This window comes from Procambarus clarkii, chromosome 31 (assembly GCF_040958095.1).
Source record: "Procambarus clarkii isolate CNS0578487 chromosome 31, FALCON_Pclarkii_2.0, whole genome shotgun sequence".
Taxonomy (NCBI): domain Eukaryota; kingdom Metazoa; phylum Arthropoda; class Malacostraca; order Decapoda; family Cambaridae; genus Procambarus; species Procambarus clarkii.
In genome coordinates this window covers 10,671,973-10,690,972 of record NC_091180.1, presented here as the reverse complement: position 1 = coordinate 10,690,972, position 19,000 = coordinate 10,671,973, and the positions used below count along the sequence as shown (strand labels likewise).

The following is a 19,000-nucleotide window of genomic DNA, read 5'->3' as shown; positions in this document are numbered from 1 at the left end:
CCCAATATACAAAAAGGGTGACAGGCAAGAGGCACTGAATTACAGGCCAGTTTCCTTAACTTGTATACCATGCAAGGTGCTGGAGAAGATCGTGAGGAAAAGGCTCGTAGAGCATCTGGAGGGAAATAACTTTGTAACGCACCACCAACATGGGTTCAGAGATGGTAACTCGTGCCTCACAGGGTTAATAGAATTTTATGACCAGGCAACGAAAATTAGGCAGGAAAGAGAAGGGTGGGCCGACTGCATTTTCCTGGATTGCCAAAAAGCCTTCGACACAGTACCCCATAAAAGGCTGTTAAAAAAGTTGGAGCAACAGGCAGGAGTAAAAGGGAAGGTGCTCCAGTGGATAAGGGAGTACTTAAGCAACAGGAAACAGCGAGTAACGGTGAGGGGGAAGACATCAGAGTGGCGAGATGTCACCAGCGGAGTCCCACAGGGCTCAGTACTTGGACCCATCCTGTTTCTAATATATGTGAACGATCTTCCAGAGGGTATAGACTCATTCCTCTCGATGTTTGCTGATGATGCAAAAATTATGAGAAGAATCAAGACGGATGAAGATAGACAGAGACTACAGGATGACCTGGATGTCGGAAAATCCGACACCATTTAATAATCATACAGATAATAACTGTATTACCAACAAGTTACCCATAGAAAACGTAACTTGTAGTGGAATTACCGTCTAAAGAAAACGGGATATCATCACCACATACTATTATAATTCACCAGCTATTTTGCTGGGAATTATTCTTAAATACATTAGTCTTTGGACTTTACCATCATAAAACATCTTATATAAATTAACTTAATTATCAATATTAAAGTAGAGTAAATGTGACCCTTCTATCACTTTCTGAAATCTGGACAAAGTAGGCCAGGCGTCAGTGAGGGAGGAAGGAGGCAGCCATTGTTGTGTCACCTCCGAGACGTGTGGAGCAAATTCGGCTCCTATCATTCTGGACAATGTCGGCCAGTAACGTCAATAGAATGGAGTGTTAAACAGCATTGTTTATATTGAGACCAGAGGCTCACACGGGAGCAAATTCGGCTCCTGTTAATTTTATTTGGACGTAGTGTTATGGAAACCAAAGGTACCATCTCCAACACGATGTCTACAATTCAAGTTAAGTCTATCCGAAACCCGTTTATCATTCATTTATGGCCATTAATGTCAGGATATAGGGTGACCCGGTTAGATCGCGAAATCGCCTCAAACTAAAGGTAATTAAGCCAGGTCTTCATGTTCCATGTACTGTATAGTGTTTTCTCTGATATACTTGTCATATATAGAATCTGGCTTCACAGTTAGCGCACTTTTGACAGGTCAAGACGAGGAAGCAAGATTTGTGCACCAGTTACTGGGTGATATGGAAGCTACCTCAAAGAGGATAATTTGGTGTCTACACCCTAGTTATACCTGGTGGACTAACCTGCTGTACTATAAGATAAGGAACCTCTTCAATGTATGTAGTTACTGTAGTTTGATTGGCTGCATATATATTAATTTAATAACCCCCCTAATGTGTAGAGGATCGATTTGTGAGATTATGAGATTATTGCAGAAATACAGTCCACTTATCATTATACAAATTGCTATCGAAGTATATAAATTAACGTAAATATAAATTCATATAAATTAAATAAATATAAATCTCACAGGTCGGTACCCACACTGGATAAACTGGAGGAATGGTCTAGAAAATGGCTGCTGAAGTTCAACTCTGGAAAGTGTAAGGTGATGAAATTAGGCGAAGGGAGCAGGAGGCTGAACACAAGGTATCATCTGGGAGGGGAAATCCTGCAAGAATCAAATAGAGAGAAGGATCTGGGGGTTGATATCACACCGAACCTGTCCCCAGAGGCCCACATCAAAAGAATATCATCAGCGGCATATGCTAGACTGGCCAACATAAGAACTGCCTTCAGAAACTTGTGTAAGGAATCTTTCAGAACCCTGTATACCACTTATGTAAGACCAATCCTGGAGTATGCAGCTCCAGCCTGGAGTCCATACCTAGTTAAACACAAGACAAAGTTAGAGAAGATTCAGCGGTATGCCACCAGGCTCGTCCCGGAACTGAGAGGATTGAGCTACGAGGAAAGGCTAAAGGAGCTGAACCTCACATCCCTGGAAAACAGAAGAGTAAGGGGAGACATGATAACCACCTACAAAATTCTCAGGGGAATTGACAGGGTGGACAAAGACAAACTCTTCAGCACGGGTGGGACACGAACAAGGGGACACAGGTGGAAACTTAGTACCCAGATGAGCCACAGAGACGTTAGAAAGAATTTTTTCAGTGTCAGAGCAGTTAATAAATGGAATGCACTAGGAAGTGATGTGGTGGAGGCTGACTCCATACACAGTTTCAAATGTAGATATGATAGAGCCCAGTAGGCTCAGGAATCTGTACACCAGTTGATTGACAGTTGAGAGGCGGGACCAAAGAGCCAAAGCTCAACCCCCGCAAGCACAATTAGGTGAGTACAATTAGGTGAGTACACACACACACACACACAGGAAGCAGCCTGTAACAGCTGTCTAACTCCCCAGGTTCCTATTTACTGCTAGGTAACAGGTGCATCAGGGTGAAAGAAACTGCCTATTTGCTTCTGCCTGGTCCGGGAATTGAGCCCGGGCTACAGAATTACGAGTCCTGCGCGCTGTCCACTCAGCTACCAGATCCCTTGTTTGCGTACCGAAAGTGTGTGTGGAAGTGTATAATTTAATTATCAGTACTAACCTATCAGTGTGTGTTGAGAGTGGGTCAGCTAGCTCCTGGGCCCCGCCTGCTAGTCTAGTACCCGCTGTGTTTCAATTTATCTGGTCGGACTTTCAAATGGTTTGTCGAATTGGGTTTCAAAGTTGTACTCACCTAGTTGTGTTTGCGGGGGGGGGGGGGGCGGTGGAGCTTCGGCTCTTTGGTCCCGCCTCTCAACTGTCATTCAACTTGTGTACAAATTCCTGAACCTATTAACGAAGTAATATCCCAATTCTTATTCACGAATAATATCAAGATGCATGTCAAAGCCCTTTTACGATTAGTTGCCCGAAATCGTACGCAAACCGAAACGCATTGCGTAATAGTGGCTTTAGGCATTGTATTGATTGATTGATAAAGATTAAGCCACCCAAGAGGTGGCACGGGCATGAATAGCCCGTAAGACCCATTGTATGTACTAGCTCTATCTATATATGAATCCATTAATGTAACATCACTTGCATGTATGTACCTTACCTGAATAAACATATTTATTTATTTATTTATTAGAAGAATAGACAAGCAACTGCAGAAGGCAGACTGACCTATACGAGGCAGCTCCTATTTCCACCCAACTAACCTACGCTTAAACCAATCCCTGGACCCCGCCGCGAAGGTACAGAGACTTAAGGCTTATGTGCTTAAGGGATCATAACTCAATTGAAGTATGAGAGGAGATTTAAAAATGTAAAACTTAATCTCACTAAAAGTCTCACTCGGTTTAAGATTATTGTGATGTTCAGGTAATGAGATTACTCGCTAAATTATGACGCTAGATGAAATTAGAAGAAACTAATTAGAGATTAGATGAAACTAATTAGAAATTAGATGAAACTAATTAGAAATTAGATGTAAGTAATTTCGTTATTCTGGCAGGTGATGCCATAAGAAGTCGACGATCCAAGCGACAATGTTGTGGAGCGACTTATCCAAGACACATTGTTGCCCGGAGGGTAGGTTAGGTACAGGAGGCTGACATGCCAGCAAACACTCTGCAGGCTACAATATATCTTGGATAAGTCGCTCCACAACTTATCCAAGCGACAACATTGTCGCTAGGATTGTCGACTTCCTATGGCGTCACCTGCTATACATAGTTTTGTCTAATTTTGTTATAAAATGATATTATTTCACAGTATAAATATGTTTTTTTGTGTGTTCTACATTCAGCATCAACATTATAGTGAGTTAATATATCATAGTTCTTCATTACTTGCGTGATGCTAGGAGGCCGGGTAATAACCAGCACCCGTTCACCACACCACAACTAAAAATCATTAACAACCTTTGCAAAAAATATCAACCCCTAAAATCAATAACAACTCCTAAAATCACTAACAACTCTTAAAATCAATAACAACTAACATCATTAACAACTCTTAAAATCACTAACAACTCTACAATCACTAACAACCCCTAAAATCACTAAGAACCCTTTAAAACAATAACAACTAAAATCACTAACAACCCCTAAAATCACTAACAACCCTTAAAATCTATAACAACCCCTAAAATCACTAACAACCCCTATAATCACTAACAACCCCTAAAATCACTAACAACCCTTAAAATCTATAACAACCCCTAAAATCACTAACAACCCTTAAAATCTATAACAACCCCTAAAATCACTAACAACCCTTAAAATCTATAACAACCCCTAAAATCACTAACAACTCCTAAAATTAGTATGGGGTGTGGGCCGGTCTTGGAGCGAGACATGAACCCAGCGATAGGTGACTTAAATGGGGATTTCGATGTGGATTCAATATATAACTTATTTAAGAATATTCTAAACAAAGCACAGGAACGTAGTATACCATACAAATTGAATAGATCGTATACTAATGACCCAAAGTGGATAACAAAGAATTTGAAGAACCTTATAGGTAAAAAGAGAGCTTGGTACAAAAGGATTAAAAATGGGGAGGTCACTTTAGAACAGGAATTCGTACAACTGGTTAGAAATGTTAAAAAAGAGATAAGGAAAGCAAAAAGGAACTATGAAGTTCGCATAGCAGGGCAAGCAAAGACAAATCCTAAAGGGTTTTTTCAGTTATATCGTACTAAGACTAGGGAAATGATAGGTCCATTAAAAACTGAGACAGGTCAAATAACAGATAGTGATGAAGAGATGAGTAGTATTTTTAATAAATATTTTGTATCTGTATTTACTAAAGAGGAACTTAACAATATGCCTTCAGCCGAACAAGTCTATGTGGGTGGGGACGAGGACAGGTTGACGAGTTTAGCAGTTACCAGGGAGGATGTTCTTAAACAAATAGTACAACTCAAACCAAACAAATCCCCAGGGCCGGATGAAGTGTTTGCTAGGGTGCTTAAAGAATGCAAAGAGGAGCTTTGTGACCCACTGTCAACCATATTTAATAAATCAATAGTGTCAGGCAGAGTGCCAGAGTTTTGGAAAGTTGCTAATGTGATACCAGTTTTTAAGAAAGGAGATAGATCACTTGCGTCTAACTATCGACCAATTAGCCTAACGTCTATTGTGGGAAAGTTACTCGAATCTATAATAGCAAATAAAATTCGTCTTCATCTTGAAAAACATAAATTAATAATTGAGTCGCAACATGGTTTTATAAATGGCCGTTCATGTTTAACAAATTTGTTATCTTTTTATTCTAGCATTGTTGAGGCAGTTGATAGTGGTAAGGATTGCGATGTTGTATACCTTGACTTTAGCAAAGCTTTTGATACAGTGCCACATGAAAGGCTGATTAAAAAAATAGAGTCTCATGGTATTGGGGGTGCTATATTAAGCTGGATTAGGGCATGGCTATACCAAAGGAAACAGAGAGTTAGTATAAATGGAATCAAGTCAGAGTGGGAAAATGTTGTAAGTGGAGTGCCTCAAGGCTCTGTCCTGGGACCTCTGTTGTTTATAATATATATAAATGATTTAGATTCAGGTTTGAGTAGCAACATTTGCAAATTTGCCGATGATACGAAAATCGGTAGGGAAATTAATTCGGAGGAGGACTCACTATCACTTCAAGTTGATCTAGATAGGGTTTTGAAATGGTCAAAGGAATGGCAGATGCAGTTTAATGCTGATAAATGTAAAGTTCTGAGGTTAGGTAATGATGATAGAGTTACAAGATACGAGCTAGATGGTGTTGTGATTGCGAAGTCGGATTGCGAAAGGGATCTGGGAGTTATGATTAGTAAGAATTTAAAACAAAAGGATCAATGCATAAATGTTCGTAATAAGGCAAATCGGACACTTGGATTTATTAATCGCAGCGTTAGTAACAAGACACCTGGTGTGGTTCTCAAGCTATATCTTGCTCTAGTTAGGCCCCATTTAGATTATGCAGTTCAGTTTTGGTCGCCATATTATAGAATGGATATAAATTCACTTGAACGTGTCCAGCGTAGGATGACTAAGTTAATTCCCCAAATTAGAAATCTTTCATATGAAGAAAGATTAACAAAGCTTAAGTTGCATTCACTGGAAAGGCGAAGAGTTAGGGGTGACATGATAGAGGTTTACAAGTGGATGAATGGACATAACCGGGGGGATATTAATAGGGTATTAAAAGTATCAACACAGGACAGAACACGAAACAATGGATATAAATTGGATAAGTTTAGATTTAGGAAAGACTTGGGTAAATACTGGTTCAGTAACAGGGTTGTTGATTTGTGGAACCAATTGCCGCGTAACATTGTGGAGGTGGGGTCCCTCGATTGTTTCAAGCACGGGTTGGACAAGTATATGAGTGGGATTGGGTGGTTATAGAATAGGAGCTGCCTCGTATGGGCCAATAGGCCTTCTGCAGTTACCTTTGTTCTTATGTTCTTATGTTCTTATCACTAAGAACATAAGAACAAAGGTAACTGCAGAAGGCCTATTGGCCCATACGAGGCAGCTCCTATTCTATAACCACCCAATCCCACTCATATACATGTCCAACCCACCCTTGAAACAATCGAGGGACCCCACCTCCACCACGTTACGCGGTAATTGGTTCCACAAATCAACAACCCTGTTACCGAACCAGTATATACCCAAGTCTTTCCTAAATCTAAACTTATCCAATTTATACCCATTGTTTCGTGTTCTGTCTTGTGTTGATACTTTTAATACCCTATTAATATCACCCCTGTTATGTCCATTCATCCACTTGTAAACCTCTATCATGTCGCCCCTAACTCTTCGCCTTTCCAGTGAATGCAACTTAAAATTTGTTAATATTTCTTCATATGAAAGATTTCTAATTTGGGGAATTAACTTAATCATCATAAGCCGGTCGGCCGAGTGGACAGCACACTGGACCGGGACCACATCCTGTGGCCCCGGGTTCGATCCCGGGCGCCGGCGAGAAACAATGGGAAGAGTTTCTTTCCCCCTATGCCCCTGTTACCTAGCTGTAAAATAGGTACCTGGGTGTTAGTCAGCTGTCACAGGCTGCTTCCTGGGGGTGGAGGCCTGGTCGGGGACCGGGCTGTGGGGACACTAAAGCCCCGAAAACATCTCAAGAAGATATCCTGCGCCGGACACGTTCAAGTGAATTTATATCCATTCTATAATACGGCGACCAAAACTGAACTGCATATTCTAAATGGGGCCTAACCAGAGCAAGATATAGCTTGAGAACCACACCAGGTGTCTTGTTACTAACGCTGCGATTAATAAATCCCAGTGTCCTATTTGCCTTATTACGAACATTCATGCATTGATCCTTTGGTTTTAAATTCTTACTAATCATAACTCCCAGATCCCTTTCACAATCCGACTACGCAATCTCAACACCATCAAACTCGTATCTTGTAACAATATCATCATTACCTAGCCTCAAAACTTTACATTTATTAGCATTAAACTGCATCTGCCAATCTTTTGACCATTTCAAAACCCTATTTAGATCAACTTGAAGTGATAGTGAGTCTTCTTCCGTGTTAATTTTCCTACCGATTTTCGTATCATCGGCAAATTTGCAAATGTTGCTACTCAAACCTGAATCTAAATCATTTATATATATTATAAACAACACAGGTCCCAGGACAGAGCCTTGAGGCACTCCACTAACAACATTTTCCCACTCGACTTAACCCCATTTTTACTAACTCTCTATTTCCTTTGGTGTACCCATGCCCTAATCCAGCTTAATATAGCACCCCCAATACCATGAGCTTCTATCTTTTTAATCAGTCTTTCATGTGGCACTGTATCAAAAGCTTTGCTAAAGTCAAGGTACACAACATCACAAACCTTACCACTATCAACTGCCTCAACTATGTTGGTATAAAAAGATAGCAAATTTGTTAAACATGAACGGCCATTTGTAAAACCATGTTGTGACTCGTTTATTAATTTATGTTTTAACACTAACAACCCCTAAAATCACTAACAACTCTTAAAATCACTAAGAATTGGTGATAAATGAGAAGTCATTAAATAAATACAATTAGTAAAGACAACACAAACCTGAACTTTGGAAGGAAGCGGAACTTTACTGAATAATTAATAAAATGTCAAAAATCAGTAAAGTGGTTTATTTCCCTATAGTTATCTCTCGCCGGAGTGAGAGAGAGAGAGAGAGAGAGAGAGAGAGGGGATATTGCAAATCAAATGCAATATCTTTCATAGACAACTGGGAACACTTCTATGGAAGAAATGAAATGTATGCTCGTGATGGGGTGCATCTATCGAGAGCTGGGGTTGTTGCTGTTGCGAACTCGCTAGAAGAAGTGGTTAGAGGTGTTTGTTTGGGTTTAAACTGTTAGTAGATAGAGGTATGGGAATTGATTTGGAGGAAGGAGGTAATAAAAGTATGTGTTTGTGGGAGAAAGGAATTGGCAAAACGATCAGGGAAAGAGAAGGTCCGCAAAATAACAATTCACTTAGGGTATATTACACTGACAGTAGAAGTCTAAGAAATAAAATTAACGAATTAAATGCTCTTGTCTGCACAGAAAAAATAGATATTATTGCACTTACCGAAACGTGGATGAATGTAGAAAATAGAGAACTATTAGCTGAATATCAAATATATGGATTTAAACTATTTCACACAGATAGATATATTAGACGAGGAGGTGGAGTAGCCATATATGTTAGGGACAATTTGAAATGTAGTCTCAAAGAGGGAATCAAAACAGAGCCACACACAGAAACTATTTGGATTGAATTAAACGAAAAAGCTAATAATATTATAATAGGAGTAATATATAGGCCACCAAATTTAGACAGAATGGAAGCAAAGCATCTATGGGATGAAATATCTAGAGCATCTAGATCTAACAGTATTTATGTCATGGGTGACTTTAATTTTAGCGGAATAAACTGGTTGAACAAAACAGGGAATAGTGAAGCAGAAGATTTTCTAGAATTAATTGACGATTGCTTTCTTACGCAACACATTAAGGAACCAACACGGGAAAATAATATTTTAGATTTAGTGTTAACTAACAGGGAAACGCAAATTAATGACATCGAAATAGGGAGTGAGCTAGGGAGCAGTGATCACAAAGAAATCAGATTTAGCATAGAATGGAATAGACCAGTAGGAGAAAATTCTGTTAAAGTGCCAGATTTTCGAAAAGCTGATTTTAATAGCCTAAGAAATTTTTTGGGTCAAATTGATTGGAAAGGCTTGGGTATGGGGTGTGGGCCGGTCTTGGAGCGAGACATGAACCCAGCGATAGGTGACTTAAATGGGGATTTCGATGTGGATTCAATATATAACTTATTTAAGAATATTCTAAACAAAGCACAGGAACGTAGTATACCATACAAATTGAATAGATCGTATACTAATGACCCAAAGTGGATAACAAAGAATTTGAAGAACCTTATAGGTAAAAAGAGAGCTTGGTACAAAAGGATTAAAAATGGGGAGGTCACTTTAGAACAGGAATTCGTACAACTGGTTAGAAATGTTAAAAAAGAGATAAGGAAAGCAAAAAGAAACTATGAAGTTCGCATAGCAGGGCAAGCAAAGACAAATCCTAAAGGGTTTTTTCAGTTATATCGTACTAAGACTAGGGAAAGGATAGGTCCATTAAAAACTGAGACAGGTCAAATAACAGATAGTGATGAAGAGATGAGTAGTATTTTTAATAAATATTTTGTATCTGTATTTACTAAAGAGGAACTTAACAATATGCCTTCAGCCGAACAAGTCTATGTGGGTGGGGACGAGGACAGGTTGACGAGTTTAGCAGTTACCAGGGAGGATGTTCTTAAACAAATAGTAAAACTCAAACCAAACAAATCCCCAGGGCCGGATGAAGTGTTTGCTAGGGTGCTTAAAGAATGCAAAGAGGAGCTTTGTGACCCACTGTCAACCATATTTAATAAATCAATAGAGTCAGGCAGAGTGCCAGAGTTTTGGAAAGTTGCTAATGTGATACCAGTTTTTAAGAAAGGAGATAGATCACTTGCGTTTAACTATCGACCAATTAGCCTAACGTCTATTGTGGGAAAGTTACTCAAATCTATAATAGCAAATAAAATTCGTCTTCATCTTGAAAAACATAAATTAATAATTGAGTCGCAACATGGTTTTATAAATGGCCGTTCATGTTTAACAAATTTGTTATCTTTTTATTCTAGCATTGTTGAGGCAGTTGATAGTGGTAAGGATTGCGATGTTGTATACCTTGACTTTAGCAAAGCTTTTGATAAAGTGCCACATGAAAGACTGATTAAAAAAATAGAGTCTCATGGTATTGGGGGTGCTATATTAAGCTGGATTAGGGCATGGCTATACCAAAGGAAACAGAGAGTTAGTATAAATGGAATCAAGTCAGAGTGGGAAAATGTTGTAAGTGGAGTGCCTCAAGGCTCTGTCCTGGGACCTCTGTTGTTTATAATATATATAAATGATTTAGATTCAGGTTTGAGTAGCAACATTTGCAAATTTGCCGATGATACGAAAATCGGTAGGGAAATTAATTCGGAGGAGGACTCACTATCACTTCAAGTTGATCTAGATAGGGTTTTGAAATGGTCAAAGGATTGGCAGATGCAGTTTAATGCTGATAAATGTAAAGTTCTGAGGTTAGGTAATGATGATAGAGTTACAAGATACGAGCTAGATGGTGTTGTGATTGCGAAGTCGGATTGCGAAAGGGATCTGGGAGTTATGATTAGTAAGAATTTAAAACAAAAGGATCAATGCATAAATGTTCGTAATAAGGCAAATCGGACACTTGGATTTATTAATCGCAGCGTTAGTAACAAGACACCTGGTGTGGTTCTCAAGCTATATCTTGCTCTAGTTAGGCCCCATTTAGATTATGCAGTTCAGTTTTGGTCGCCATATTATAGAATGGATATAAATTCACTTGAACGTGTCCAGCGTAGGATGACTAAGTTAATTCCCCAAATTAGAAATCTTTCATATGAAGAAAGATTAACAAAGCTTAAGTTGCATTCACTGGAAAGGCGAAGAGTTAGGGGTGACATGACAGAGGTTTACAAGTGGATGAATGGACATAACCGGGGGGATATTAATAGGGTATTAAAAGTATCAACACAGGACAGAACACGAAACAATGGATATAAATTGGATAAGTTTAGATTTAGGAAAGACTTGGGTAAATACTGGTTCAGTAACAGGGTTGTTGATTTGTGGAACCAATTGCCGCGTAACATTGTGGAGGTGGGGTCCCTCGATTGTTTCAAGCACGGGTTGGACAAGTATATGAGTGGGATTGGGTGGTTATAGAATAGGAGCTGCCTCGTATGGGCCAATAGGCCTTCTGCAGTTACCTTTGTTCTTATGTTCTTATGTTCTTAGAGAGAGAGAGAGAGAGAGAGAGAGAGAGAGAGAGAGAGAGAGAGAGAGAGAGAGAGAGAGAGAGAGAGAGAGAGAGAGAGAGAGAGAGAGAATTATCAGTGGTATGCGCCAAGCCATTACGACTATATAGCACTGGGAAAGGGTGAGGATAAGGATTTGGGATGGGACGGGGGAAAGGAATGGTGCCCATCCACTTGGACGGTCGGGGATTGAACCCCGACCTGCATGAAGTGAGACCGTCGCTCTACCGTCCAGCCCAAGTGGTTGGGCTGTCTCTCCCCGGAGAATCAACGTTGAGCTCTCGGGAAACTGGCCACAATACTTGGTTGCCTCTCCGTGATCAACGCAACTGTTTGGTCCAGACCAGACAGACCAGACACAACTGTTTGGTCCAGACCAGACAGACCAGACACAACTGTTTGGTCCAGACCAGACAGACCAGACACAACTGTTTGGTCCAGACCAGACAGACCAGACACAACTGTTTGGTCCAGACCAGACAGACCAGACACAACTGTTTGGTCCAGACCAGACAGACCAGACACAACTGTTTGGTCCAGACCAGACAGACCAGACACAACTGTTTGGTCCAGACCAGACAGACCAGACACAACTGCTTGGTCCAGACCAGACAGACCAGACACAACTGTTTGGTCCAGACCAGACAGACCAGACACAACTGTTTGGTCCAGACCAGACAGACCAGACACAACTGTTTGGTCCAGACCAGACAGACCAGACACAACTGCTTGGTCCAGACCAGACAGACCAGACACAACTGTTTGGTCCAGACCAGACAGACCAGACACAACTGTTTGGTCTAGACCAGACAGACCAGACACAACTGTTTGGTCCAGACCAGACACAACTGTTTGGTCCAGACCAGACAGACCAGACACAACTGTTTGGTCCAGACCAGACAGACCAGACACAACTGTTTGGTCCAGACCAGACAGACCAGACACAACTGTTTCGTCCAGACCAGACAGACCAGACACAACTGTTTGGTCCAGACCAGACAGACCAGACACAACTGTTTGGTCCAGACCAGACAGACCAGACACAACTGTTTGGTCCAGACCAGACAGACCAGACACAACTGTTTGGTCCAGACCAAACAGACCAGACACAACTGTTTGGTCCAGACCAGACAGACCAGACACAACTGTTTGGTCCAGACCAGACAGACCAGACACAACTGTTTGGTCCAGACCAGACAGACCAGACACAACTGTTTGGTCCAGACCAGACAGACCAGACACAACTGTTTGGTCCAGACCAAACACGTATGACCCTAAGGGTCCCACTGTCGAGGCCGATGTATTGAAACCGTCAATATTACGACGGTTTAGCGTCGTTGGGGATTCTAATAGGTCGCAAGTTTTAGCGGATTGGTCCATTACGTCATAAATTACGACGTATTGTTGATTGTTTGGGGAGATTGTTGCACGGTGAGGCGGAGATTGTTGCACGGTGAGGCGGAGATTGTTGCACAGTGAGGTGGAGATTGTTGCACGGTGAGGTAGAGATTGTTGCACGGTGAGGTAGAGATTGTTGCACGGTGAGGTAGAGATTGTTGCACGGTGAGGCGGAGATTGTTGCACGGTGAGGCGGAGATTGTTGCACGGTGAGGTAGAGATTGTTGCACGGTGAGGCGGAGATTGTTGCACGGTGAGGTAGAGATTGTTGCACGGTGAGGTAGAGATTGTTGCACGGTGAGGTAGAGATTGTTGCACGGTGAGGTAGAGATTGTTGCACGGTGAGGTAGAGATTGTTGCACGGTGAGGTAGAGATTGTTGCACGGTGAGGCGGAGATTGTTGCACGGTGAGGTAGAGATTGTTGCACGGTGAGGTAGAGATTGTTGCACGGTGAGGTAGAGATTGTTGCACGGTGAGGTAGAGATTGTTGCACGGTGAGGCGGAGATTGTTGCACGGTGAGGCGGAGATTGTTGCACGGTGAGGCGGAGATTGTTGCACGGTGAGGCGGAGATTGTTGCACGGTGAGGCGGAGATTGTTGCACGGTGAGGCGGAGATTGTTGCACGGTGAGACGGAGATTGTTGCACGGTGAGGCGGAGATTGTTGCACGGTGAGGCGGAGATTGTTGCACGGTGAGGTAGAGATTGTTGCACGGTGAGGCGGAGATTGTTGCACGGTGAGGCGGAGATTGTTGCACGGTGAGGTGGAGATTGTTGCACGGTGAGGCGGAGATTGTTGTTACGGTGAGGCGGAGATTGTTGTTACGGTGAGGCGGAGATTGTTGTTACGGTGAGGCGGAGATTGTTGCACGGTGAGGTAGAGATTGTTGCACGGTGAGGTAGAGATTGTTGCACGGTGAGGTAGAGACTGTTGTTACGGCAAGAGTTAAATAAAGTTTTATTATGCAAATATTCTCTACATTTCTCTGGAACATTTGAAACGAATAGTAACCAAAGTCGCGCCTGAAAGCACTGTGATTGGCTGATCAGGGAACACTGTGTAAGCCAATCAGAGCTGAGAGAGAATGGCTTCCATTCTCAGCCGTAAGTACCGGGTTCGAGTCCTAGCCGGAGCAGAAACAATTTGGCAGCGTTTTCTTTCACCTCATGCCTCTGTGCACCTAACAGGGGAATAGGTAGTTGGGAGTTAGACAGGTGCTACGGGTTGCTACCTGGGGAGATGTCTGTGTTAGAATTAAAAATATATAACTGAAAACTCACACCCCAGAAGTGACTCGAACCCATACTCCCAGAAGTATGGTCAAGTGGATTAAGGCGTCTTGTACATACCAGTTGCGTTGCTTCTGGGAGTATGGGTTCGAGTCACTTCTGGGGTATGAGTTTTCAGTTGCATATTGTCCTGGGGACCATTCAGGCTTGTTCGCACTTAAATATATATATATAGAAGAAGTAATAGAGGAAAAGAGATTGGTTAGAAAGGCAGAGCCCAAGAGCCTAACTACAGACACAAATGTTAAATATACACACACACACACACACACACACACACACACACACACACACACACACACACACACACACACACACACACACACACATACACACACACACACACATACTTTAACAAGACCTGTCTCCTGAAGCCCAGGTCAAAAGAATAACATCTGCAGCATATGCGAGGTTGGCTAACATCAGAACAGCCTTCAGGAACCTGTGTAAGGAATCGTTCAGAACCTTGTATACCACATACGTAAGACCAGTCCTGGAGTATGCGGCCCCAGCATGGAGGCCATACCTTGTCAAGCACAAGATGAAGCTTGAAAAAGTTAAGAGGCATGAGTTACGAGGACAGGCTGTGTGAAATTCACCTCACGTCGCTAGAAGACAGGAGTGCTCGGGGAGACATAATCACGACCTACAAAATTCTCAGAGGAATTGACAGGGTAGATAAAGATAAATAGTTTAACATGGGTCGTATGCGAACAAGGGAACACAGCTGGAAACTGAGTATCCACATGAGGCACAGGCACGTTAGAAGGAACTTTTTCAGTGTCAGAGTAGTTAACAGGTGGAATTCATTAGGCAGTGATGTGGTGGAGGCTGACTCCATACACAGTTTTAAATGTAGATATGATAGAGCCCAGTAGGCTCAGGAACCTGTACACCAGTTGATTGACATTTGAGAGGCGGGATCAAAGAGCCAGAGCTCACCCCCCCCCCCCCGTAAGCATAACTAGGTGAGTACACATATACACACTCGTCCGATGACAAACCCAGGGAGGATTGACTGGGAACCAATACATAATTGTTTGCCTCTGTTCGCCCAGATGTAACCGAGAGACATCTGGGCAAAGTAAAATCGACTGTGGGTCGTGTTCCAGGGAGAGACTAGTGGTCAAGGCTTACCAGGAGCTGTGGGAAGGGATCGAAAGCTTTCGGCCGGTTAGCAGAAGTCAACAGTCGTCTGCTCCTGTACCCACCTGTGTACAAAACAGGTAGGCCTAACCTCACTTGAATCATCTTTATCCCTGTCCTAGCTGCACCTTGGGTCAGAAAGGTCAAGAGGTCAGGTCATGATGGTCTAGGGGGGGGGGGGTAATCGGAAGCTCTGAGGTTCACTCCAGCGAGCGTCTTAAGATGTGTAAAGGGCGCACAATGGTTCGGTCACTGACTCAACTACCGTGAAATACCCGTGAAACATGGCGGAAATTGGTGGGGAGGGAGGGAGGGGGGGGAGGAAGGGGTGACCAAGGCAGTAATGGGGCGCTTATCTCCAGTACTAACCTATCAGTACCTACGGGGAAGTGAGGTCACCCAAGCTGTTCCACTACCCTCTTGTCTCACAGCCTTGCTCCCCCCCCCCCCCATGGTACAGCGGTCTCTGTAACAAGCATCTCTGTACTTGTTACAGTTTAAAGGCCCTGGCAGCCTCTGCACTCCCTCTTCCCCCCTACCCCCCCCCCCCTCTCCGGTTGTACGGCAAGTATTTGATTATATACTTATTGTCGTTGATTTTCTACCTGGCGAAGCAGAGATCTCTAACTGTCAATTAGAGGTCAATTGGCAGGCACAAGTGTTACTGAATAACAGCTAGTAGTTTGGTGGTGGGGGAACTACTCAGCCCTACATACCCCCCCCCCCTGTGTGTGTGTGTGTGTGTGTGTGTGTGTGTGTGTGTGTGTGTGTGTGTGTGTGTGTGTGTGTGTGTGTGTGTGTGTGTGTGTGTGTGTGTGTGTGTCTGTGTCTGTGTCTGTGTCTGTGTCTGTGTCTGTGTCTGTGTCTGTCTCTGTCTCTGTCTCTGTCTCTCTCTGTCTCTCTCTCTGTCTCTCTCTCTGTCTCTCTCTGTCTCTGTCTCTGTCTCTCTCTCTGTCTCTCTCTGTCTCTGTCTCTGTCTCTCTCTCTCTCTCTCTCTCTGTCTCTCTCTGTCTCTCTCTCTGTCTCTCTCTCTGTCTCTCTCTGTCTCTGTCTCTCTCTCTCTCTCTGTCTCTGTCTCTGTCTCTCTCTCTCTCTCTCTCTCTCTCTCTCTCTCTCTCTCTCTCTCTCTCTCTCTCTCTCTCTCTCTCTCTCTCTCTCTCTCTCTCTCTCTCTCTCTCTCTCTCTCTCTCTCTCTCTCATGCCGGCAATGATAAACACACCAAACTTTTTATTTTAAAGAATTGTTTAGTATAAAAGTATGTCATGTTATCCATTACTTAACTTTTATGTATTTCTTATTGGCCATGCATATTAGCGATGTAATTATCGGAAGAAAGCGCCAGGCCAGTGGTGACTACCTTGAGATGATTTCGGGGCTCAACGTCCCCGCGGCCCGGTCCTCGACCAGGCCTCCTCTACACAGACTACACAGTAGTCTCTTTTCAATTCTTTGAAAAAATTCTGAATGAGAATAAGGAGACATGTCAACCCTTCAATCTTGCGACACATGCCTCAGTTCCCTATACCTCACCTCAACCACTTGGGCTGGACGGTTGAGCGACGGAAGAGCTTCCTGCAGGTCGGCGTTCAATCCCCGACCATCCAAGTGTCAGCCTATATGACCTACAGGTTCATGACCTTGGTAAGACTTATTGTGCTCGAAGGAAATGTTCAGGAGTAATGTTTAGGAGTAATGTTCAGGAGTAATGTTCAGGAGTAATGTTCAAGATGTAATGTTTAGGAGTAATGTTCAGGAGTAATGTTCAAGATGTAATGTTTAGGAGTAATGTTCAGGAGTAATGTTCAGGAGTAATGTTTAGGAGTAATGTTCAGGAGTAATGTTCAGGAGTAATGTTCAGAAGTAATGTTCAGGATGTAATGTTCAGGAGTAATGTTTAGGAGTAATGTTCAGGAGTAATGTTCAGGAGTAATGTTCAGAAGTAATGTTCAGGATGTAATGTTCAGGAGTAATGTTTAGGAGTAATGTTCAGGAGTAATGTTCAGGAGTAATGTTCAGGATGTAATGTTCAGGATGTAATGTTCAGGATGTAATGTTCAGGAGTAATGTTCAGGAGTAATGTTCAGGATGTAATGTTCAGGATGTAATGTTCAGGATGTAATGTTCAGGAGTAATGTTCAGGAGTAATGTTCAGGAGTAATGTTCAGGATGTAATGTTCAGGATGTAATGTTCAGGATGTAATGTTCAGGAGTAATGTTCAGGAGTAATGTTCAGGAGTAATGTTCAGGAGTAATGTTCAGGTTGTAATGTTCAGGATGTAATGTTCAGGATGTAATGTTCAGGAGTAATGTTCAGGAGTAATGTTCAGGATGTAATGTTCAGGATGTAATGTTCAGGATGTAATGTTCAGGAGTAATGTTCAGGAGAAATGTTCAGGAGTAATGTTCAGGATGTAATGTTCAGGATGTAATGTTCAGGATGTAATGTTCAGGAGTAATGTTCAGGAGTAATGTTCAGGAGTAATGTTCAGGAGTAATGTTCAGGATGTAATGTTCAGGATGTAATGTTCAGGATGTAATGTTCAGGAGTAATGTTCAGGAGTAATGTTCAGGAGTAATGTTCAGGATGTAATGTTCCGGATGTAATGTTCAGGATGTAATGTTCAGGATGTAATGTTCAGGAGTAATGTTCAGGAGTAATGTTCAGGAGTAATGTTCAGGATGTAATGTTCAGGATGTAATGTTCAGGATGTAATGTTCAGGAGTAATGTTCAGGAGTAATGTTCAGGAGTAATGTTCAGGAGTAATGTTCAGGAGTAATGTTCAGGAGTAATGTTCAGGAGTAATGTTCAGGATGTAATGTTCAGGAGTAATGTTCAGGAGTAATGTTCAGGAGTAATGTTCAGGATGTAATGTTCAGGAGTAATGTTCAGGAGTAATGTTCAGGAGTAATGTTCAGGAGTAATGTTCAGGAGTAATGTTCAGGAGTAATGTTCAGGATGTAATGAGTTGGAAGATTTATCTCAGGTGCCCTCCCGCGCACTCATACAATCACCTGGCCTCATGTCCACACTCATTACAATCACCTGGCCTCATGTCCACACTCATTACAATCACCTGGCCTCATGTCCACACTCATTACAATCACATGGCCTCATGTCCACACTCATACAATCACCTGGCCTCATGTCCACACTCATTACAATCACCTGGCCTCATGTCCACACTCATTACAATCACCTGGCCTCATGTTCACACTCATACAATCACCTAGCCTCATGTCCACACTCATACAATCACCTGGCCCCATGTCCACACTCATACAATCACCTGGCCTCATGTCCACACTCATTACAATCACCTGGCCTCATGTCCACACTCATACAATCACCTGGCCTCATGTCCACACTCATTACAATCACCCGGCCCCATGTCCACACTCATTACAATCACCTGGCCTCATGTCCACACTCATACAATCACCTGGCCCCATGTCCACACTCATACAATCACCTGGCCCCATGTCCACACTCATACAATCACCTGGCCTCATGTCCACACTCATACAATCACCTGGCCTCATGTCCACACTCATACAATCACCTGGCCCCATGTCCACACTCATACAATCACCTGGCCCCATGTCCA

General features: G+C 42.5%; 1 protein-coding gene across 1 annotated transcript in view; it reads right to left on the bottom strand.

Annotated features, from left to right (window-relative positions):
* Nucleotides 1–13,802: 13,802 nt before the first annotated feature.
* The window catches only part of LOC138370138 (mucin-2-like), a 130,145-nt gene continuing 124,947 nt past the window's right edge, over nucleotides 13,803–19,000 (bottom strand). The window contains exon 3 of the mRNA XM_069334128.1: nucleotides 13,803–13,885. Within this exon, the coding sequence (XP_069190229.1) occupies nucleotides 13,803–13,885 (83 nt within the window). The remainder of the gene's footprint in view (nucleotides 13,886–19,000) is intronic.